Source organism: Apodemus sylvaticus, chromosome 6 (assembly GCF_947179515.1).
Source record: "Apodemus sylvaticus chromosome 6, mApoSyl1.1, whole genome shotgun sequence".
NCBI classification, from domain to species: Eukaryota; Metazoa; Chordata; class Mammalia; order Rodentia; family Muridae; genus Apodemus; species Apodemus sylvaticus.
Genome location: NC_067477.1, coordinates 92,472,054 through 92,496,297, shown reverse-complemented (window position 1 = coordinate 92,496,297; position 24,244 = coordinate 92,472,054). Strand labels below are relative to the sequence as shown.

The 24,244-nt window shown below is 41.8% G+C and overlaps 1 protein-coding gene across 1 annotated transcript in view; it reads left to right on the top strand.

Annotated features, from left to right (window-relative positions):
• The window catches only part of Slc26a3 (solute carrier family 26 member 3), a 29,464-nt gene extending 5,220 nt beyond the window's left edge, over positions 1-24,244 (top strand). Inside the window, exons 6-20 of the mRNA XM_052184741.1 lie at positions 1,574-1,726; positions 3,165-3,247; positions 6,256-6,403; positions 6,499-6,612; positions 6,721-6,798; positions 10,243-10,338; positions 13,119-13,225; positions 14,594-14,663; positions 14,754-14,846; positions 16,118-16,213; positions 16,744-16,977; positions 18,959-19,013; positions 21,365-21,507; positions 21,618-21,683; positions 23,872-24,244. Coding sequence (XP_052040701.1) covers positions 1,574-1,726; positions 3,165-3,247; positions 6,256-6,403; positions 6,499-6,612; positions 6,721-6,798; positions 10,243-10,338; positions 13,119-13,225; positions 14,594-14,663; positions 14,754-14,846; positions 16,118-16,213; positions 16,744-16,977; positions 18,959-19,013; positions 21,365-21,507; positions 21,618-21,683; positions 23,872-23,895 — 1,560 coding nt within the window. The 3' untranslated portion in view covers positions 23,896-24,244. The remainder of the gene's footprint in view (positions 1-1,573; positions 1,727-3,164; positions 3,248-6,255; positions 6,404-6,498; positions 6,613-6,720; positions 6,799-10,242; positions 10,339-13,118; positions 13,226-14,593; positions 14,664-14,753; positions 14,847-16,117; positions 16,214-16,743; positions 16,978-18,958; positions 19,014-21,364; positions 21,508-21,617; positions 21,684-23,871) is intronic.

Genomic DNA, 24,244 nt, shown 5'->3' with positions numbered 1-24,244 from the left:
AAATTTTTTTATTTTTTTGATGAATTTTTTTATTTTGAGATATTAACTATAACTTTGGACACTGACACCTCTCTCTGTTACCCTCAAAAAATGGGGTTTGGTCTCAAACCCCACTGAGAACTAGCAGAATAGTGAGCTTGATAAAGAGGGAATCAGATAGAACAAAACAGAAACCTGATTGATTTGTGACAAATCACTTCCCTCTACTCTCCCTTCCCAAATTCCATCCCAGTATGGACTGAAGCAGATACAGCTATCTTATTAGGCTAAGTTAGACTGTGCTCTCCTTTTGTTGGGGTTATTATGCTTGGAATTAGTCTGCTCCCTTAAACTTTCAACTCATCTGTGCAGTATTTAGCATGCACGACTCCATTTCATTTGGGTCTAGTCTGTTGGGGTTTAGTGAGGCGGTAAGGTACAAATCAGCGGCACCCTTAGTCCTTCTCACAGGACAGTCTTCAGGGTTCTGAGACAGCACCTGCTCCAAACACTCTCACTTCCACACAAAAGTATTCCAGAACTGGGGTGTGCATGAAATCCAGCTTGGGTCTACTTGAGCTCTCTTGGACCTGTGGGTATACAACCCAGCTTCCTTCAGAAAGTAGACTGCAGAGTGTAGGCATTCTCCATGTGACCCAAAGCAGCTCTGTCTTATGAAAGGACTCCTTTAAACACACACACACACCACACACACCACCACACTATACACACATACACACACCATACATACACCACACACACACCATATACACATACACACCACATACACACCACATACACACCACATACACACCACATACACACCACACACACACACACACCACACACACACACCACCACACCATATACACATGCACACCACACACACACACCACACATACACCACCACACCATACACACATACACACCACACACACACACACATATACACCACACACATACCATCACACCATACACACATACACACCACACACACACACACACCACACACACCACACACCAAACACACACACACCAAACATACACACACACACACATACCATACACACCACACACCACACATACACACACACACACACACACACACACACACACACACACGCACGTGCACACGTGTTCAGAAGTTAGAAATGATTCCTTGGGCAGAACAGTGGCAAATTGTATGAAATAGAAAACAATACTATTGCCTAGTGTGGGTGAGACCTTAGATTTTAGTTCAGGCTCTAGCACTGCAAACCAAGCAAACAAACAAAAAGCAGATGAGGCGGAGGATCAGAGGGGTTCTACTGTAAAACCATGAAAAATACCCAACACAATTTGATGCTAGCCAAAGATCCTTTTAGAAAATAAAAAATAAAGACAGACACATCCCCAAAGCAGTGATCTCTGTTATGCTAATTTACCCTCATTGTACCTCACGATGACCCCTGCAGTTTCAGGGCTCACTGACAGAGGCTGAGGAAAGGCTGTGGCTGTGTGTCAGTCTTTTGCCCGTTTTAATCAGTTAGGAGATAAATGTGTCTGAATTACAAATTCACATTATACTTTGGGGCACCCATGTTTCTGTCTGCAGGTCCTGGAGTCAGTCTTCACACAGATTCGGCAGACGAACATCGCAGACCTTGTGACGTCTGTGATTATTCTGGTGATCGTCTTTATCGTTAAAGAAATCAATCAGCGCTACAGAAGCAAGCTTCCGGTGCCCATCCCCATCGAACTCATCATGGTATTGATTGTCATCAGAATCAATTTCATTCATGATCTAGAGTTTTAAAGAGAGAAATCCATCACGTACACCAGGTTGACGTGAGGCAAGCACTAGCTCCAGTTTCTGAGTTTAACATTTAGTACGGGTTTCTCTTCATCGGAATTTACTTTCCCTTTATCTGGGTTTATTCTTTCCAAGGTGGGAATAGCAGGACCTTCACAGCCAAGCTATACTTTAAAAAAAAAAAAAGACCCTTTAAGCTTGAGCTGTGATGCTTGCACAAATCAGAATTGTCCTGAGGCTTCTTAAAATGTAAGTAGGTCTAGGGTGGCAGTTATTATTAATTGTTACCTTTTCCCTGTTAATTAGTCAATTAATTAATTAATTTTTAAAAAACACTTTTTGTTTTGTTTAAAGATTTATTTTATTTATATGAATACACTGTAACTGTCTTCAGACACACCAGAAGATGGCATCAGATCCCATTACAGATGGTTGTGAGCCACCATGTGGTTGCTGGGAACTGAACTCAGGACCTTTGGAAGAGTAGTCAGTGCTCTTAACCACTGAGCCATCTCTCCAGCCCATTTTATTTATTTTTATATCCCAATTGCTGCCCCCATCCCCCCCCACCCTCCACCCCTGTTCCTCCTCACAGAGTCCCCATCCCCTTCCCTTCTGAGGAGGGTGGGGCCCCCAGGTACCCTCCCCAAGCTCTCAGGGTGCATCTAGTCTCTGCAGGATTAGACACACCCTCTCTCACTGAGTCCAGACAAGGAAATGGATTCCACAGACAGGCGACAGCTCTAGGGGTAGCCCTCACTCCAGTTGTTGGACCTACAAGGAGACTGAGCTGCACATCTGCTACACATGTGCTGTGGCCTCCGCTCAGCCTCTTTGGTTGGTGGCTCAGTCTCTGAGAGCCCCCAAGGGTCCAGGTTAGTTGACTCTGTTGGTCTTCCTGTGGAGTTTCTACCCCCTTCAGGGTTTTCAATCCTTCCCCCAATTCTTTCCATAAGAGTCCCCAAGCTTCATTTAATGTGTGTCTGTGGGTCTCTGCATCTGCTTCAGTCAGCTGTTGGGTGGAGCCTCTCAGAGGACAGTCATGCAAGACTGCTGTCTGCAAGCATAGTAGTACCATTAACAGTGTCAGGAATTGGTGCTTGCTCATGGGGTGGATCTGAAGGTGGGCTATTCTTTACCTTTTTATTACATTTCTCTATTTGGGGTTCGGGAAAAGCTTTCAAGAGTTGATTGCGCCATCCATCACCTCCACCGAATGGATCTCAGGGATCAAGTTCAGATAGTTAGGCTTGGCAGCTAGTGGGTTTGACTTTGGTGCAATGGTTTGGATTTTGTTGTTATCGGTTGGTGGATTTTGTTTGTTTGTTTGTTTGTTTTATATCATTCTTAGTTGCACTTCACATTCTAATCTGGGCAATTTGAAATTCTGCAGACTGTAATTGCAACAGGCGTATCTTATGGCTGTAACTTTAAACAGAGGTTTGGCGTGGCCGTGGTTGGGAACATGAGTCTTGGGTAAGTGTATCGTCAATGTTGGCATCTTCGAGCACTCAGGGAAGAAGTCCCATACAAACCCCATACAAATCCCATACAAACCCCATTCAAACCCCATACAAGAACCATATCAGCTCCTTGAGAAATCCTTGCACCCCCCTCTCTTGAGCAAGCAGTCAAAAGGATGCCAGGATCCCCATGACTTAGAGTCTCCTTATAAGAAAAAACTTGCAAACCAGGCAGCTAAGAACTCAAAACAGTGAAAACTGGGACTGGAGAGATGATGACTCAGAAGTTAAAATCACTTGCTGCTTTTGCAGAGAATCTGAATTCTGTTCTCAACACCCAGGTGGCACCTCACAACCACCTATAATTCCACTTCCAGGGTATGTGACTTCCTCCTATGACCTCAGTGAACATCTGCATCCAGATGGCACACACACACACACACACACACACACACACACACACACACACACCTTTAAAAATTACAAAATACGAAAAATAGTAAAAATTCAAAAAATAAATAATTTCTTCCTTATAAAGAGGCATCAGCTGAAACCAGATTTCTTGATCCATAAATGACAGTAAACAACATGTAGTACTTCATTTGAGGTCACTAGAGCCATGTTCCAAACATCCAAGAGACACACAGAAGGCATACCAGCTGAATAGTCAGACAGCACCCTCTATCCTTTCTTCAGATTACACTCAGAACGCAGCCTGTGGGCTAGCTCTGCAAGAGAATGGGAAGCTAGGTGCAGAAATCTAGAGCCTTGCTTCGTGTAGTGCTCTTTGTCCGACCTCTAACCACAGATAGTATCAGTTGCTTCAACATCCTTACCAAGGAAAGCTACTTTCCTCTTAAAATAAATAAAAGATGGTTTCCTTTCTCCAGGCTTAACATGTATTCAATACTTACAGAAATTATATAGATATATCACTATATCTATATCTATCTTAATATAGCTAAATCCCTTTAAGAGCCAATATATGTGTGACTTTTAAAGTACCATATATGTATGCAAATATACATATATATGTGTATATCTTCATGTATTCCACTTAATCAAAACAATCACTTTTTAGTTTTAAGACGTTGTGAGAAACGAGGCTGGGAAAGGCTGTCTCTGGGTTTCTTCCCACCTGCAGTTTTCAAGTGAGTGACTATATATCACTTAAATGTTTTAGAGACATAAACTCTAAGAAATATAAACAAATGCAAAAATCAAAGAGGACCTTGTCAGAAGAGGAAGGTTTTGAAAATAAATGATAATCCTAAGATCACTGAATGATGATGTTTATTTAGTAAACATATCAAGCATCCACGCACTTGCCCTGCCAGGTGTGTGGGGCAGGGAAGAAGACATAGCTCGTTTATTCACCATGAATTCTCCAGAGAGGCAGCATGACCAAGCACCCAGTGCTCCAGCTCCTGAACACCTGAAGTTGACTTCAGCATCACCTCCTGTCCTTGGAGGTGATTCACTAAACTGGTACCTCCATGCACTTGGTTATAAAGAGCAGCTAAAGTTGGTAAAGATCCTGGAGGCGTTAAATGAGTTTATATTAAGTGCCCAACTTCTATTTCAAATTCAAACATCACTACTTGCTGACTTAGTACCTAAATGAGATACAAGGCACATGATGGTTCTTATTACGTTCTACTTTCTTTCTAAGTGATCAGGTGAATATTTGAAATTTTTTGTTAACTGCAAATAGACTCAGGGTAATGATTATTAATTCTTGCTGGTTTGCTACCAATGCATATGGCACTTTGGAAGTCACTTTTGTGGAATTACAAATGCACACTAAATCTGTGCAAATAACATGGCCCACGGGAAGGAACTACACAGAGAAGGCTGCGTTAGATGCCAGGGCTGTCTTACGTCATCATCAGCAGGCGTGAGGTATTTGATGATGTACAGTGCTCACTCACTATTCTAGTTGGCCTTCCTACATAATTATGAAGACAAGAGAATAGTATTATTGTCTCATTTGACAAATGAGGAGTCAGGCTCAGGGAAAGTAAAACCAATGAATGACGTCTTCGGCCAGCTAACTCTGTCATACCACATCATAATACTTAGAAGTCAAAACAAAAGCAAAACTATAATAACAATAGGGGCCTAGTTGTTTTGATATAAAATACAATCTTTAATTGTATCTCTGCTGTTAGGTTCATTTCTGAAAACTAACTTGCAATCTTGCATGGACTAATAGTACATTCAAAACTATAGCTGGGTATTTATGATCAAAGACATAAAAGATAAAAACAACAATTCAGACACAGTTGGTTGAATCCAATTGTGCACTTCCAGTAAGCGTCAGGTCTGAAGCCGATACTGACAGGAACTGAATGTTTTAGTAGCTTGATGCTCTTTGAGACAGACAGCTTTTATGATACAGCTGGCAAATATACTTGCTGCTTGAGCGTATGAGCATAAAGTTTCCCCTGTGAGGCACACTTATCGCTAAAACCCTTATCATCGACGCTCTCCGCTGGGTGTGGTGAACTCTAGCAGTTCTTCAGAGCATGGGGCAACCCCGAAGGCCTGCCTATCAGGCAATGAAAAGTTAGTTACCAATGGGAAGAAGATATTTACTTTCTTGTCTCAGAGTTGTATTCACTTGAAGAGCCTTCAGCCATGGATAGCTGTCGAGGGCACTGAGAGTTATGCTTTGAAACTCATCATGACATCGGCTGGAACCTAAGACACTTACCTGAAGGGGAATAAAACTACACTTGACACTTTGAGTGCACTGGCAAGATCATATCCATCTTACCATTAATGCCAGGCTGTATTATAAGGTTTATCAATACAGGCAGCATTACTTTATAATGGTAAGAGGGGAAAATGTCAAACTTTTCAATGGAATCAAGTTCTTAGGCCATACTTCAAAAAAAAAAAAAAAGATCCAATTCAGTCCAGATCACATCCATTCATCCATTTATTTTTTTTGCCTAATAATCTTTTGAGTTTGTGAACAAGTTGGTGGCATATAGTTTTGCTTGCTTTCAATTTCAGATTTCAACCCCCTATCACACCCAGTGTGGAAGTTTTCCAAGGCACCATAGGAGACAGCTTTGGCATCGCGATCGTCGGCTTTGCGGTGGCCTTTTCAGTTGCTAGTGTGTATTCCCTCAAATATGATTATCCAATTGATGGCAATCAGGTAAGCCTAACTGGGCCCAATTAGGCATTTCATGCACATAATATTCTTCTGAAAGAGAATACTTCAGGAAAGGCTTCCTCCCTTGTCGTCTGCAGGAGTTAATTGCCTTGGGAGTAAGCAACATATTCACTGGAGCATTCAAGGGATTTGCAGGGAGCACAGCCCTTTCCAGATCAGGGGTCCAGGAGAGCACGGGAGGCAAAACACAGGTATTGATTGGAGCATCTCTGCTGCAAGGCCAGCACAGTGCTGATGACTGGCAAACCCTAGGCAGATGGAAAGCAGCAGCCTTCACAGGAATTGTTTCATTCTCACAGGTCGCAGGGCTTCTTTCCGCTGTCATCGTTCTGATCGTCATAGTTGCCATTGGGTTTCTTCTGCAGCCGCTACAAAAGGTAATCATCTTTCCTAAGGGGATAACATCTCTCTTTTTGCGGTGCTAAATCTAACTCTCAGGTTCAGAGGAAGTAAGCTACTCTAGGGAAAAAGAGTTCTTGACAAGCTCTCAGATACCCTCTTTAGTCGGCGCTGTATGGACCGAGATTTCCCTCTCCTGGCAGACTTTTATGAATGCCAGGAATGCAGATGCCCAAACCACTTTATCTGCTCTACTCTACATAATTAATGTTCAAGCAGGGAGGAGCTCTGGCATTGCAGCATCAACCTAGATTGACCGAAGTGAAGATTTTCTTAAAGGGTTAGGTCATCCATCTATCTAACTCAGAGAGTGGTGCTACCAGCTCCACACCTGTTCTTAGGAGCACGCCCTGCAGCTCCAAGGAGTTTGGTTTGATTCCAAAACCAACACTGTCTGCTTGGAGGAGGGGCGTAACCAGCCAGATACAGAACTCACCTCTTGCCCTTGGGCTCCCTGTCTGTAACTGTTTGGGTTTCCTTTAATAATTGTAAACAGCCCCAGTGTCCTGGAAACCACCAAGCCTCTCCGAAAGCAGATGATAGTAAATACAGGCACGTTGCTCTCTGGGGTATTCATAGGACTTCAAAGGTGTACATACGTGGGTCGGAAGCCTAGGACCGTCTTAAAATCCTAGTTCTGCGGCTTTTTATCTGTGTGATTGGTAATCGCTGCCTCAACTGCTCTGAACCCCAAGTCCTCCACATGTGGAATAGGAAGGAGAAAGTACTTGTCATACAGAGTAGTTGTGAAAATAAATGATGTAAGGCACATGGAGTACTTAATCATATTGACAATTACTATTATTATTCAAACATCCCATTATACTTCTGACTGCAAGGGACATAGAGAGGACCCAGCCACCACTATCTATTGTTTGCTCTCTGGATCCATGTTGATTGACAGCTGGTATGAGTACTCACCCCACGGTGGGGGTGGGAACTCCTGGTGTGGTTACTTATAAGAACCATATAGGCTGAATGTGTCTCTAAGTATCACAGAGCACTATTTGCCAAAACCATGTCTTCCACACGCCAAAATCCTTAGCCTCAAAACAAATGTCATGAAAGAGGTCAAGACATCACCACTAAAGAAAAAAAAATTAAATGTATAGCCTAATAAAAACAAATGTATACATTCTCCTCTCTATAGAGAAGAGGCCTGTGGGTTTCTTCCATGTGTAAATGTAAATGTGGGTTCTGCTTGTCCACATTAATGTGGACACACTAAAGAAACAATAGCCACTTAAATCAATCTCTCTCTCTCTCTCTCTCTTTTCTGTCTCTGTCTCTGTCTCTCTCTCAGGGTCTAGAATGCTAATCGAAGCAACCTCTATAGAGAATCCAGGGGTAAACCCTCTACAAAAGTGGAATGTCTTCATGTTTCCTGAGTCATAACCCTTTCTTTTCATCCTGTGACATCAAAACAGACACTAACAATAGCTACTACTGAAAATGTGTTGTCCCCAGTGTTTCCCAAGTGTCCACAGATTCTAAAATCACCCCCCCACACACACACATGCACCTTGCTTATGGTTTTTCTATGCTCTGTGTGTACCCTGCTGCATACGTGTTTCACTGCAAATTGCTTCAAAGATTTCCATGCTGGGGAAATACCTAACGAAAGTACAGTCTCTAGCCAGACAGTTGAATATTTTCTAAACTCATACATAACATGGAAGCTGACTGTACAGTATAGCTCTAAATACCTTCGCCAGCTCTCTCCGAGGTGGTAACCTATATCGGTAGTACAATAACAAAACCAGGATATTGACAATAGAAAAGTACTTTTAGGTACATTACTGATTTTACTCTATTTTTCTATTCTATTCTATTCTATTCTATTCTATTCTATTCTATTCTATTCTATTCTATTCTATTCTATTCTATTCTATTCTATTCCTTTTATTTGGTCTTGTTTTTTGTTTTTTGTTTTTTTGTTTTTTTCGAGACAGGATTTCCCTGTGTAGCCCTGGCTGTCCTAGAACTCACTCTGTAGACCAGGCTGGCCTCGAACTCAGAAATCCGCCTGCCTCTGCCTCCCAAGTGCTAGGATTAAAGGCATGTGCCACCACCACCTGGCTCCTTTTTTTTTTAAACATGGCATTCATATGTATATGTACATTCTTTTTTTTTTACATGGATGGGTAGTTTTGCTGTGTATGTCTGTGTAGCACATGCATGCAATGCCTGTGGAGGCCAGAAGAGGGAATTAGATCCCCTGTAACTGGAGAAAGATGGTGGTGAGCCACTCTGTAGGTGCAGGAACTCGAACCCAGGTCCTCTGGAAGAACAGTCAGTGCTCCTTGATCTGAACATTAGCTTCCTTTTATAAAACAGTTTTAACCACTGAGACATCTCTCCAGCCCCTGTTTTAATGTTACTTAAGACTGTGTTTCTTCTAAATGGTAACCTCTACTCTCACAGTGAATCAATTGAACTAAGTATATATTAATATAAAAATGTTAATTGTAAAGATTAAAAATATCTGGGCCAGCTAAACAGTGTTCAAGACATGCTGTGTTTTCTTGGTGTGAATTTAAGCACACAAACCACACACTGCACTCAGAATGGAACCAGTCAAAATGTAGGTAGGAAAGGTTCCTGCCATTGTGCTAGACCCAAATGCTCGTGGTTTTTTTGCTAACTGGAGCAACTTTCATAAGACTAATTGCAGTGGGGAAACACCAGAAATGATGCGCTAACAACCCAAGAAGTCTGAGTCCACCACCTGACTGTGCCAGTGGGGGTTACTGTTTAAGAGGCTGTGTTGTGGTGGTCACTCCTAGATGTGACAATATAAATCTACTGGCTCATCCGCTCATTCAACGACCAATGGTTAAGCTCTTCCTACACACATTTACCATAACGTGCTCTGGGAACAGGGCAGATATAGTTCAATGGTCTCAGAGCCTGCCTTGGGCTTTTGTTAATCATTCCTTGATCTGAGCATTAGCTTCCTTTTATAAAACAGTTTGATAGTCGTCATCAGCAAAGCTCTGTGACTGATCTAAGACCTCAAGCTCTCCAAGATTTTTTTGTTTTGTTTTACAAAGGGCAACCCCCACGTCTTTGTTTAAGTGGACAGGTTGAACTAGCTTTGCTAGGAACAGCTTGTTCGAGGGTTTACCTGTAGGCCTTAAGACATGCCTCTCTCTATCCCAGGATATAAACTACTATAGGTGCTATCAGCTCATCTATGGCATAATCACGGGAAGCTGCTCAGCTCGCTGCGATAGAATAACCTCATGCAGGAAAACACATCAGTCCCAACCCTGGTCTATCGGGCATTGCACACCAGAAAAGGGCGAGTCCTGCCATACACCTTGAGGTCTGCTAAGGGACTTATCTACGGCCTTCACCTTTGCTACTATATGGTTTCTTTGATTAATTTATAAGTACATCTGTTGTTTGTGTCTTCACAGTCTGTCCTGGCAGCTCTAGCGCTTGGAAACTTAAAGGGAATGCTGATGCAGTTTGCTGAAATAGGCAGATTGTGGAAAAAGGATAAATATGATTGCGTAAGTAGATACAGTCGTATTTGGGAAAATGAAAAAATCAGGATGACAGCATAATGCTGATGCAAAATGTGTGTTTACATTGGAATTCCTGTGAAATTTTGCTTCTACCTCTCTGTTTGCAATAACCTTAGTATATTTTCTGTCTTGAAATTACATGCTCTCCTGCTCATTACCTGGAATGTTTAACTAAAAACGAGAGTGGCACATGCCCCTAATCTCAGCACTCCGGAGATGGAGGCAAGAAGAGCATTGGTTTGAGGTCAGCCTGAGCTTTATAATGAGCTCCTATCTATTTCTTTTTTAAAATATTATTTATTTATTATTATTTATAGGAGTACACTGTTGCTGTCTTCAGACACACACCAGAAGAGTGAGAGCATCAGATCTCATTACAGAGGGTTGTGAGCCACCATGTGGTTGCTGGGAATTGAACTCAGGACCTCTGGAAGAGCAGTCAGTGCTCTTAACCACTGTGCCATCTCTCCAGCCCAAACTCCTATTTCAAACATAATGAATAAGACTAGAGAGAGATGGCTCAGTGGTTAAGAGCATTGAGTTCTGAGTTTAGTCCCCAGCACCCATGTTGGGTGGTTCATAACCACCTGTAGCTCAGGGAATTAAACTCTTCTGGTGTCCTCGCAGGCAGTCAGAGAGAAGACAGGTACACGCATTTATGTGTGCATTCACACCTCCCCCACACACATGTGCATTCACACATGAAAAATAAAGATAAATACATAAATGAATAGTTTCTTGAAAGCAGAATGTGCTGCAGAAGGCCTTCCTTTGATCTGTCATTATAGACCTTGTAAGTTATGCTGAACACCACAGAATTTGGGGGCATATGTTGCTTCTGTTCTTTGTTAAATGATGTGTTAGTATCCAGAGAACCAGCGGAGGGTGTAAATTCTGAACATTCCTTCTGGAAACATGTGTTCCTTCGTGAAAGCACCTACTTGCCCTTAACTTGCCTGAAAAGCAGACTTTATAATTAGGGTCAAAGTCCGAGTATAAAGTTTCCTGTTGGCATACCCTATGGCACTGTTAGGGCATAAAGCAATAAGCTGCATTCAGTTGGCTCATGTTCCTGATACACCATTCTGTGTGATTTTTTTTTTAACCTACTGTTAGCACGCTCAAGGTTTTGTAAAGATAGTAAAGCCATTAATTAAATCAATAGTACTGAGCTAAGATTAGTACAGGCTATCCCAGTCAATCTGCTGGGTTTTGCTTGTTTGTTTGTTTGTTTGTTAGTTTTCCTTGCAGTGCTGTATGGGGATCAAACCAAGAGCCTCCCATGCAGGCCAGTGTTCTACCACGACTGTATCCAAGCCCTAGTTTGCTTAGTTGTAAGAGTGAATTGCTCTGGAATTTTTGCTGTAGACACTCAACCCCCTCTTCTGAACCCGTTCTGGCATAGGATAGAAATAAGCACCCTGTCCATAGAGCCTTTGAGTTTATTTGCTTGAGTTTCTGTGGCCCATCGATGAGTCAGCAGAAATGAAATGACCTTTTTAGACATGTCTTTGTAGGTACTTTGTTCTCTGGCCCAAGATAACAACTTCCAACCTCTGCCTTTGGCCCTAGACATTCATGCTTTCTCTAGCCCTGGACCTGTGACATAGCACTTCCTTAAACTCTGATACGTGGTTGTCTTAGTCAGGGTTTCTATTCCTGTACAAAACAGCATGACCAAGAAGCAAGTTGGGGGCCTGGAGAGATGGCTCAGCAGTTAAAAACACTGACTGCTCTTCCAGAAGTCCTGAGTTCAATTCCCAGCAACCACATGGTGGCTCACAACCATCTGTAATGAGATCTGATGCCCTCTTCTGGTGTGCATGAAGAAAGCTACAGTGTATTCATATATATAAAATAAATGAATGAATCTAAAAAAAAAAAAAGTTGGGGAGGAAAGGATTTATTCAGCTTACACTTCCACATTGCTGTTCATCACCAAAGGAAGTCAGGACTGGAACTCAGGCAGGTCAGGAAGCAGGAGCTGATGCAGAGACCATGGAGGGATGTTACTTACTGACTTGCTTCCCCTGGCTTGCTCAGTTTGCTTTCTTATAGAACCCAAGACTACCAGTTAATCTTCAGCCCAAGCTAACCAAAACCACAGAATATTCACAATCAAAACAGCAACATCCCTGATAAGAGTGTTTAATTTTTCTTCTGAAATTTAATAAGCCAGGCCTCAATCTTCTGCACTGTTCTCAACATTATCTTCCAAACTCCTACACAACATCCCACAGAGCTCTTAACACCAAATGGATCTTCTAGCCCAAAGTTCCAAAGTCCTTCTACTGTCCTCCCCAAAACATGGTCAGATTGTCACAGGAATACCCTACTATACTGGTACCAATTTGTCTTAGTCAGGGTTTCTATTTCTGCAAAAAACAAGAAGCAAGTTAGGGAGGAAAGGGTTTATTCAACTTACACTGAGGAAACATTGCTGTTGATCACCAAAGGAAGTCAGGACTATAACTCAAGCAGGTCAGGAAGCAGGAGCTGATGCGGAGGCCATGGAGGGATGTTATTTACTGCCTTGATCCCTCTGCCTTGCTCAACTTGCTCTCTTACAGAACCCAAGATGACTAGCCCAGAGGTGGTACCACCCACAACGGGCCCTCCCTCCTTATCACTAATTGAGAAAATGCCTTACAGGTGGTCATGGAGACATTTCCTCACCTAAAGCTCCTTTCTCTGCGATAATTCCAGTTTGTGTCGACTTGACACACAAAACCAGCCAGTACAGTGGTTGTTTTCTCTCCTTACAGTTAATTTGGATCATGACCTTCATCTTCGCCATTGTCCTTGGACTCGGATTAGGCCTGGCAGCAAGTGTGGCGTTTCAGCTCCTAACTATTGTATTCAGGACCCAATTGTAAGTGTTCACTGTGCTCTGCGCTCAGCGTCGCAGACTTTGACCTACCCGATTAGGAGAGCAAAACCAAATGCCAGTGGCTAAGAAAGAAGCAGTGTGTTTGATAGTGTAGAGGGATGGCTCGGTGATGAAGAGCGCTTGTTACTCTAGCAGTGGACCTAGGTGTGATTCCCAGCACCCGCAACTCTAGTTCCAGATGAACTAATGCCACCCTCTAACCCCCTTGATTAACAGGTATACATGTAGTAAACATATATTCATGTGGGTATAACATGCACACACATACATAAAAATAAGTAAAATTATTTTTAAAAGACTGGCCAATGTAACATCCCTCAATGTCATGCTACCTAAAAGCTTGAAGGACAATAGGATGGTCCATCACTAGATTCCAGCCCAAGAAGGACACCTGCTGCTAGCCTGCTTTCTCTTCTGATACAGGTTCAAAGAAATAGCAAACATCTTTGCATCTGCTCTGCTCACCTATGAACAGGATGTGATTCTGTCCTAAGCAGGATTAATGCTGTTGCCTTAGACTTGTTAAGCAGGAGAATGTGTTACCTAAAAGATGGAATTGTAAGGCAGTGGCAGGGGGTGCCTTCTTCCTCTCTAGCTGAGAGTGCTGAACCTATGAACTTCTCAAAGACCCCTAGTTAAAATTTCTTTAAAAAAAAAAAAAGTAGTTCCTGATTCTTATAGACACCCAGTTCAAGTACCTTTGTGATTTTTTAAGTCTTTGTCAGGCAATATCACCACCATGTGGTCACTCAGCCTAGCTGGCATACATGGCATGAATGCAAGAGAAATGGGAATTCAGGGCTTCTACAACAGCTGTTGCTACCACAGCTAAAGATAACCTTGACTAATGGAACATCCTGGCATGGAAACAGGCCCTGTTGTTCTGTCCCTCTTTCATACCTTGGGTTCTTATTGAGTTGGATTCCTTAAGCAAGATCCATCAAATACAGAGACAAACCCCAGGGTCACACGGGCAAGCTATTTTTAACGCCCACCCCCCATCCTTGTCTGTACAACTGAGTACATTTGGACCCTACCTCACCAAATAACAGCTATATTTAGCGTTAAACTGCTATGGCCTTATAGGTTACTTTGTACAAGATTGTGATGTAGTAGAGTCACTGTTTACAAAGCCCTGGGACACAGAGATAAGGTGTTTGCCCTCCCTATCCTCTAATGAGACGACTATTCCTCTACCTTTCAACTTTGAAAAGTAAGCCTGGTTTCGTAAGCTAGACGGGGAGGGGGTGGAGGTGGGGTGGGGTGGCAGGGCAGAATTCAGTGTTGGGGGCTTAGCAAATGCAAGAATGATATATTTACGACTAAATGGTGGGTTTCTTCCCCCTACAGTCCAAAATGCAGCACACTGGCTAATGTTGGAAGGAGCAACATCTACAAGAATAAAAAAAATTATGCTGAGGTAAGAAAGATCTATTGTTGTCTTTAACTTGCCAAAATAATGTCAAAGGAAGGCAGCAGAGCTCATCTTTCCATCTTCTCTCTCTTGTAGGCATATGAACCAGAAGGAGTGAAAATTTTCAGATGTCCATCCCCAATCTACTTTGCAAACATTGGTTTCTTTAAGCAGAAACTTATTGATGCTGTAAGGTTCAAATATTTTTTTTGAGTATCTGGGAATGAAATGTTTCCTCTTTAGCATGAAGGTCATTGACTTCTTGGATGTTGAATCTGAGCTGTGTCAGTGCTTAGTCTACATGAGCTAGAGTAGGTAAAACTATATTAAAAGGATCCATTAACATGTTGGGAAACAAGCCCCTTCCTTTGAGGCGCAAGATAGAACCCTTGTTCTTAGATCCCGATGTAAAGTAAAAACATCAACTCAGGCACTAGTTAACAGGGTTTTAGTACATGTCCTTGGGGGTAGTAGCATCGGGAACAAGAGCAAAACATTCAATGTTTGACAGCACCACCAGAGAGAGTCAGGATAGCAGCTATAAATGTACCATTGACAATAAGTGCTTCTGAATTGGGATAAAGAAGGCAAGGACCAATCTTTGAAGGTTAAGAAACAAAAGCTAGGGTCTGGAGAGATGGCTTAGCGGTTAAGAGCACTGGCCGCTCTTCCAGAGATGCTGAGTTCAATTCCCAGCAACCACACGGTGGCTCACAACCTTCTATAATGGGATCTGGTGCCTGCTTCTGGTGTGTCTGGAGACAACAACAGTGTACTGACATAAAATAAATAAAGCTTGCCTTTAATCCCAGCACTCAGGGGGCAGAGTTAGGCAAATCTCTGTGAGTAGAAGGGCATCCTGGACTAAAGAGGGAGTTCCAGGACAGACAGACCTACAAAGTGAGACCCCCATCTCAAAAGATAAAACAAATGAACAAAAGCTTGACATCCATTTTTAAGACACCCCCTTTGGCTTACTCTGTGCCTAATTATAATAATTAGTTTGCTAAGTACCCCCAAATTGAATACCAGAACTATAAAATTATACTGAGATACATTTCAATAAATAAAATCACACAAACTTTAATATAATAAAATTTAAGAAGGGGTCATTTATAGCTGCCAAAAAAAAATTTAACAAAATCAAATTCCCTTAGGAGTGTTGTGGTTGAAACACAAGCAGACACAAATAAAATTTAAACCCATTTATGGGTCATTTGTGATTAAATTCTGGATGGTGAACATCTTTAAACTTTAGTAATTGCATGCAGGTTAAGCCCTGACTCAGTATTATTGCCGGTATTGTTTTTAAAACTTTTATCTCAATTTAATTTTAGAACGTTTTCTCTCTGTAGTTCCTATGTCCCGAGTCCTCAGCTCCTCCCGGCTAGTCATTGTCATCACATTCTGTAACTGTCAGGACTCTCAGCTCGTCTGTAACACAGCTATTGGGTTTTCAGGTCGGCTTTAGCCCACTTCGAATTCTACGGAAGCGCAACAAAGCCTTGAAGCAAATCCGGAAGCTGCAGAAGCGAGGTCTCATCCAAGTGACACCTGTGAGTTTCTGCCCACATCTCCAATGGATAAAACCTCCTAATAGAACATAATTCAAAATCTTGGTTCCATTGCTTTAAAGGACATGCTAGACAAAGATAGTCTCTGTGTTAATTGATGTTATATTTATTACATTTATTTGTGTGTGCACTCGCACATGTGTGCAGGAGCGGTGCATGTGTGTATACATGTGGAAATCAAAGTATAACTTTCAGGACTTGGTTGGCTCCTTCCTTCCACCATGTGAACCCCAGAGAGTGAACTCAGGTCGTCAGGCCTGGCGGCAAGCTCCCTTGCCTACTGAGCCATCTTGTCATCCCTAATGCCTTATTTTGAATGGCATCTTTGAGGATCTCCTTTAAAAAAATTTTTTTCCCTGGGAAGAGTATCAAAAGCAAATAGTACAAAGCACCCCAAATCCTGTTGCTGACCCAACTTTGAATCCAAGCTACAGGAACTCCTGCATCTGCATGACAGCACACATTTTCACAGTCAGAATCGTGATATATCTGTTACCACCTCTCTCCCACAGAAAGGATTTATATGCACCTCTGAAGGTTTCAAAGACTCCGATGAAGAATTGGACAACAACCAGATAGAAGAGCTTGATCAGCCAATCAACACCACAGACCTGCCCTTTGACATAGACTGGAACGGCGATCTCCCCCTCAACATCACTGTCCCCAAAATCAGCCTCCACAGCCTCATCCTCGATTTTTCTGCAGTGTCCTTCCTTGATGTCTCCTCCATGAGGGGCCTCAGAACGGTAATTTGCATCTTCTTGGAATCAATGAGTCATTTGCTAATGGCAAATTGTTTAGCTGACACATACGCACATATCACACACACAAATGTGTCTCATACATGCATGTACAGTACACGTAAACACCACACACACACACACACACACACACACACACACCAGGATTGAGCTAAAGACCCATGCCTGACTTTTTCTGTGGGTTCTGGGGATAGCATCCTTATGCTTGCCTAACACATACTTTACCCACTGAGCTATCCCCAGCCTGGGTAACACACACTAGAGTTTGAGACTTAGTTAAGCTTGTGAGACAAGGACATGGGTGGGGAGTGTTGGATGGAAACACAAAATCTGAATGTGGCTTCAGGTTAGCAACTACACTCACGATCTTTTTCCAGTCGGGAATCATGGGTATTCTCAAAAACTTACGGGCATTGAGTTCACACTATCCTGAAAACAAAGGAGACCTAGAAACGTCTGGGATGAGGCAGAACAGTGGGTGTATGTTTTTATCGTCTTTTCCCAACTGAAGAAATTTCATTTGGCTATTTAAGTGTGTGTTAAATTATACTAAATAGTCATATGAAAGCATATGGGGATCACGTGATTTAAACATAGGTCTAAAACAAGAAGGGTAGAGGTTCCTTTTCATTGTGTCCCCTCACCTCTACAACTAGTTTCCAGCAGAAGTAAAAAAAAAAAAAAATCTCAAAGGGGATTTAAACAATCCTACCCTGTGCTCTGCTTCTCATAGGCTATCACAGGTACCTGTCTCAGTAAGCTGAGCTGAGCTCTGCTGAGAACGGATAAACAGAACACAAAACACAGAACCAATTTAGGTTTAGGTTTTTTTTTTCTTAGTTAAGTTTCTTTCTTTATTTTTCTACTTAGTTTTGGGTTTTGTTTGTTTCTGGGTTTGTTTGGGAATCTCCTGGTTTGGTTTTGTCTTGCTTTTCTTTTTGAGTCAGGGTCTCATGAAGCACAGGGTATCCTGAACTTGTTTAGCCTAGGCTAGCCTTGAGCTCATAATCCTTCTGCCTCTGCTTCCAGAGTGCAGGGCTCCCAGGTGAGTGCCTCCACGCCCAGCTTTCCAACTTATGCCACATGAGTGCTTACTTTTTCCTCTTTTCTTTTTTGTTTTTGTTTTTTTATTTTAGGTCAAGAAAAAGAAAACCATGCACACATTTGAAAAAAATGTTAGCAGTACAACAGGAAGAGCATAGATTCTGACTAGTTTTTTAAAATTCCCAGTTCCCAGATGGTGCCTGGAGAAGTGTTTTCTAATGGTGGCGATGCTATTCATGCCTAATCACAACAAGAGCTACCTTTCTTATTGTTTGCCACCTCACCTCACCTCACCGCTGGCGTTTGACTAGGCAACTTTTGCCTAGACGACAGGAACCTGAGTCTTTCCTCCTTGGTACTAGATGCATCCAGCTGCTGTGAACAGGAACAATGAATAACATACGGACTAGTCTGTGTGTTGTTTTTATGTGGATAGAAAGTCCTAGGCAGGCAGGGTGGCACACACCTTTATTCCTAGTGCACTGGAAGCAGAGGCAGGTGAATCTCTATGAATTTGAGACTAGCCTGGTCAACAATGCGAGTTCCAAAATATTCAGGGCCCTGTCACACAAAGAAGCCCTGTCTTGAAATACCAGGGGAGGATGGGAGAAAATGAGAAAGTTCTGTCCATTTCCACAGAACATACTGTGTTGAAGTATAATCAGAGATGATCTTGTGAGTTTGAGACAGAACCTTTTCTTATCCTTTTCTCAAGGATATTTAATTTCTTGCTGAGGGGGGCTTTCCCCTTCAGGGGTTTGTTTTATTTTTATCATGTACCATTGTTTTTAGCTTTAGTGTGTTCTTATTGGCTGTTTCAAATAAGTAGTTCTGACAATAACCACTCCTAAGATACTGTGGTAGTTTATGTTTGCAACAAGTAAAAACTTCCCTAAAGTGGATGTGTCTTCTATTCTAACAGATTTTACAAGAATTTATTAGGATCAAGGTGGACGTATATATTGTGGGAACCGATGGTAAGTTCATTATCTGTTTGCTTGCTTGCTTGCTTGCTTATTATTTTAAGACAGAATCTTGCTGTATAGCTCAGGTTGGCCTCAGCCTCCTAAGTACTGGTATTACAGGCATGTGCCATCTTGCCTGGATAAAGGTGTAGCAATGTTTTCTTTCCAGTCAGGCATGGAGATGGAGCCAGGGCCTCATGCAACAGCCCCAGCTCAGGTTCCATTAACTGTTTCCAATGCTCAGACGGTCACCTCAGGCTCACAGCCAATCTAGACAGGCCATCCAAAGAATAAGCATGCCACACAACCCCCAAAGAAGGGAACTGAATTTCTATTGAGCCAATAAAAATCCCCATGGAAACCACAGGCTTACATTCTGCTGCTAACATGTAATTAACTGCATTTTATGATTTGGGTCCTAATTTCATAGCTACAGCGAATGAGCGAGTGCGTTAACTACTTTTCACTCTGAACTTGCTTGAAACATTGTTTGCTGTCTCCTCTTCCCCTTGCATTCTTCAGCCATAACAACCTTGCTTTGGCTTCTCATTGCTGTCAAGGCCATTCTTGCCAAAGGTATCCAAGGGTGATGCCCAATTTATCAAGACTAGAGACCTGCTCTTAAGGTCGCGATCTGAAGCCTACTTGAGCATTTGGCCTTAAAATTCTCCCTACTTGACTTCTGAGTCCTTTCTTTTGATATCTCCTGGCTTTCTCATAGCAACAGTTTCTTCTACTGGCAATTCTTCCAGGCTTAGCTTTCAGCTTTTCCCATGCTTCAATCGACCATCATGATTTCATGAACTCTTCCTAGCCAATCTCTCCACAGTCAGGTCAAATGTATCCACATGTTAGTGAATCCCCAGACTGTATCTCCAGCCCAACTCATAGCTGACACCTATGTGTAGACTGGCAGTACTGATCTTGTTTGTCTTTTTAGTCCCAGTCCCTTGCCTAGTTCTTAGGAAATGCATTTAATTCAGAGAAGACTCACTGAATACCTACTATGTGGCAAACCCTATTTCAGACGAGGACACGAGTTCCTGAATTTAGGGAGCTTAGTTTCATAGAAAAGCCATATATCATAATCAAATAAATCCAGGAATATGCCAGCTGAATGGGGACATTATGAAGTATGGGAGTCAATCTTGACAGCATTTCAACAGAGAGTATTTTAGGGAGAGTGACATAGAGGTCACAGAAACTGATGTCTTCCCTGGCTTATAATTATAACTACTGAACCCAGTAATCTGCAATTTACTGGAGGACCTCATTCCATCCCCACAGCTGCAGATGTTTGTACCCATCTGCCTCTGCCACCCAATATGCCTTTCATTCTGATGTCACCTTCCTCCCTGCCCTCCACGCTCTTTCTGGGTCATCTGTGTGTTGAAAGCTTCCTGTGAACTTCCACAACATCCTCCATCCCCTTTCCTCCCCTTTCTCCACCTTTCTCTAAATCTCAAGCATGCTAAAATGCTTCTATTCTGTAGTTTTTCCTGATGCTCACCGGGAGAAAACAGTCTTTACCTGCTGTCAGAATTTCCATATCTTATATTTCATTAATTTACCAGGACAATGTGAGGACCTACTGTGTTATGGTTGTCATATTTAAACTAAGAAAACAATGAAAGGGGGAAAACTAGACTGTTTCTTGGCCCCACTCTTTACTTTCCCTGTCAATAGTAGTTATGTATATCTTTTTATTGCTTAGCTAGAGCTTTGAACATAATAGACTTAAAGTCATATTTGGTTGAGTGATCTGTGCACATACAAATGTTGGCTAGTGCCTCCGTGTGTGTGTGTGTGTGTGCGCGCGCGCGCGCGCGTGCGAGAGAGAGAGAGAGAGAGAGAGAGAGAGAGAGAGAGAGAGAGAGAGAGAGATTTCTCAAAGACAATGGGAAAAGTAATGTGAGAAGTTAAGGAAGATAATTTATAAAACCCAGCAGCCTGAGAAAAGAGGGTACAGTTAAGTCACTGGTCGATAGCAGATCTGACAGGGAACACTGCGACACATTGCATACAGAGCCTAGAGCCATGTTTTCTAATTAGGAAGGACAAGGGTTTTTATAACAGCCACATGTGTTACAGTCACTAAGTATGGAAGCAAACTCAATGGGCTCCGTCCTAAATAAAAGTGCAACCATTTCTTCCAGGCACCATTAAGGCTTTCTCATGGAGCCCCGTCCTCCTCCCTTCCACATGAAGGCATTACATGTGTAAAAGATAAAGAAGTTACACTGCTGTGTCCAACAGTCAACCCTTGGTCAACCAACTGCACACTTACATATAGACTTTCATAAGCAATCTCATGAGGAAATGAGTGTCCTTTCTAAACTATACAGTGTCTTCTTTTTCTCCAGATGATTTCATTGACAAACTTGCTCGGTGTGAATTCTTTGATGACGAAGTCAAAGACTCAATATTTTTCCTAACAATCCATGATGCTATTTTGCATATTTTGATGAAGAAAGACTACAGCACTTCAAAGTTTAATTCAAGCCAGGTACATATTGTTTCTTTAATGACATTCACAGTTGTAACCAATCATATTCACTCAAGTGTTTCCTCTAAATTCAAACATTGGACCCTGATCACTATTTCCACTCTTCTCAGGAAAAAGAAATGAAATTTGACTTTACCATAAATACAAATGGAGGACTACGTAATCGGGAATGTCAGGTATGATCCTTCAACAGATTTATCTTCTTCCAAACATCACTGTGTGTGTGTGTGTGTGTGTGTGTGTGTGTGTGTGTGTGTGTGTGTGTGTGTGATGGAAATAACTATCTCATCAGGTAAAGGTGCTTGTTTCCAAACCTGACAATCAAAAAAGCTCATTCCCAAGACCCATAATGATGGAAGGAAAGAGCTGACTTTCATTGACATTGATCAGAACTCACATGCACACATGTTCGCAGATGTGTATACACACAATTTTAAGTAGTAGGTTTTCTGCCATCATCTGTAGAAAATCTAGTATCTCCTTGAGCCTCTGTGCCACATCCTTGGAAACTGAAGGAACACTTCCTAATTTCATGTGAAAGTTTGATGAAACAAATTCATAGGAGAAAAAAAAAAGAAAGTGGAAAATAACAAACTAGTGTTCCCTTGAGTACCTTTCAGTTTTAAAGTTGAAATAGAATTTTCAAACATGGTCTTATTCTCACTTTCTGAGAAGCCCACAAGACAGGAGAACCATCTTGTCCATTTGTCCATCAATACGTTAGTGAAGCTTGGAAATAGTAGGCACCCTCTGATATACAGAGGGTGGTTAGCTCAACACAAAAGTTCCTTTCATTTCTCACTAGAATGAGTTGCCAATTATTTAACTGAAGATCATTCTAGAACATTCATTTTTAAAACATTCAGTCTTTTAAGGCAATGTCTGTAGTATAGGAAAAGTGATTTCTTTTGTAGGCCCAAACATGGTAGGTTCATTAAATTATTTTAAATCCATAGGATGATACAAGAAGGCAGTATCTTCTATTTCAAATGAGGATGTGGCTAATCAGGCTTAGAGATTAAGGTCACACACTGAGTGGCAGTGACAGAACTGGAACTAGGAACTGATATCAGATCCTGCACCCTGCCTCACTGCAGTATACACTTCTGTTCTTCAGTTAAAGACTGCTTGAGGGCCCTCAAGAAGCTAATGACTATCATCAAGTACAGGTGAACCTTGGTTCCCTGAAATGAGGAAAAGCATAAGAACAGTAAGCAAGAATTCAGATTAGATGAAAATCAAGGTCTAGGGTCAGATAACCCTGGACCAAAGGGTGGTTCAAATAGCAAAGGTGAAGTGGAAGGACATTAGTTAGAGACCTGAGAGGAAAGCAAGACTTGCACCACCTCCTTTCAGACAGACATACAGACAGATACTAGACACACACACACACACACACACACACACAGAGAGAGAGAGAGAGAGAGAGAGAGAGAGAGAGAGAGAGAGAGAGAGAGAGAGAGAGAGTGAGTTTGACTCCAGAATTGTCAAGTACTAAGGGATAAGGTCTTAAGAATAGTGTTTAAATAATATGACATCAGAATGGTGCAAGGACCATGATATATGTACCTTGGCTTCCCATATTGAAAAAATAATAATTTAACACCAGCTCCTGGATTTGCCTTAAGGAAAACAAACAACAGTTGTGGCTAGGCCTCCAGCTGTGGGGTACAACTGGAACGTGGAGGCAGAGAGAGCTCAGTGGCTTGCTGTCAAGCCTGATGTTGTAGTTTGATCGCCAGAACCGGAATGATGGAAGTAGAGAGCTAACTCTTTCAAATTGTCTTCTGACCTCCACATGTCCACTACAGCATGCCTCCCTTCCCATCAAATAAATAAGGGAATGAACAAATAAATGTAAAAAGAACCTAAAAACAAGATGCCTGGCTGACATACAGGGGTGACTCAAAACAAATGTAAGAAAATATAATGTTGTAATATATTGTATTGCTACATGCTTAAGCTACAAATAGGTCTTTGAAACAGACAAACTAAGTCAACACATGGGTCTGTGTTAAGCAAGCAGTGATGGAAGGCCATGAAAGATTCTTTAAGCTGAAAAAGATGGCTCAGTAAGAGCACTGGTTGCTCTTCCAAGGGAGCAGGGTTCAGTTCCCTACACTGTCATGGCAGCTCACAACAATCTGCAACTCAAGTCCTAGAGGATCCAATGTCCTATTCTGACCTCCACAGGCACAAGGCATGATACATACACACAGATGTGCAGGCAAAACTCCCATATAAATAGATCTTTTAAAAAGATAAAAAATTATCTTTTTTGGTAACTGCTAAGTTCCAGATCCTAGAAAAGAATCCCTCAAAGGTGAACTTACAAACTAAAACCATCACTTTGCTTTCTTCCAGGTACCAGTTGAAACGAAATTCTAATCAAGATCCAATTTGGAAGGATACTCATCTGTCATAACAACTTTATACCTAGAAAGTTATTGCTAAGTTCATACATTGTATGAACGATATTTTTATTTGACAGAATTATGTTTCAAACTTTGGAACGAGATTGTTCTAACATGGTATATTTTTCACATATCTAGTTATGCAATTATGTACATATTCCTAATTTTCTACCTTATAGACTTATCAAAGGTGGAAAAGTATTTTGTTTATATGTATTTTTGTAGCACTGACAAATTCCTTTCCAAGTCATTATCTTCATGCTCAATGTTTTATGGTGTATTTGCACCACCGCTTTGACTCTAATTTATACAGGTCATGCTAA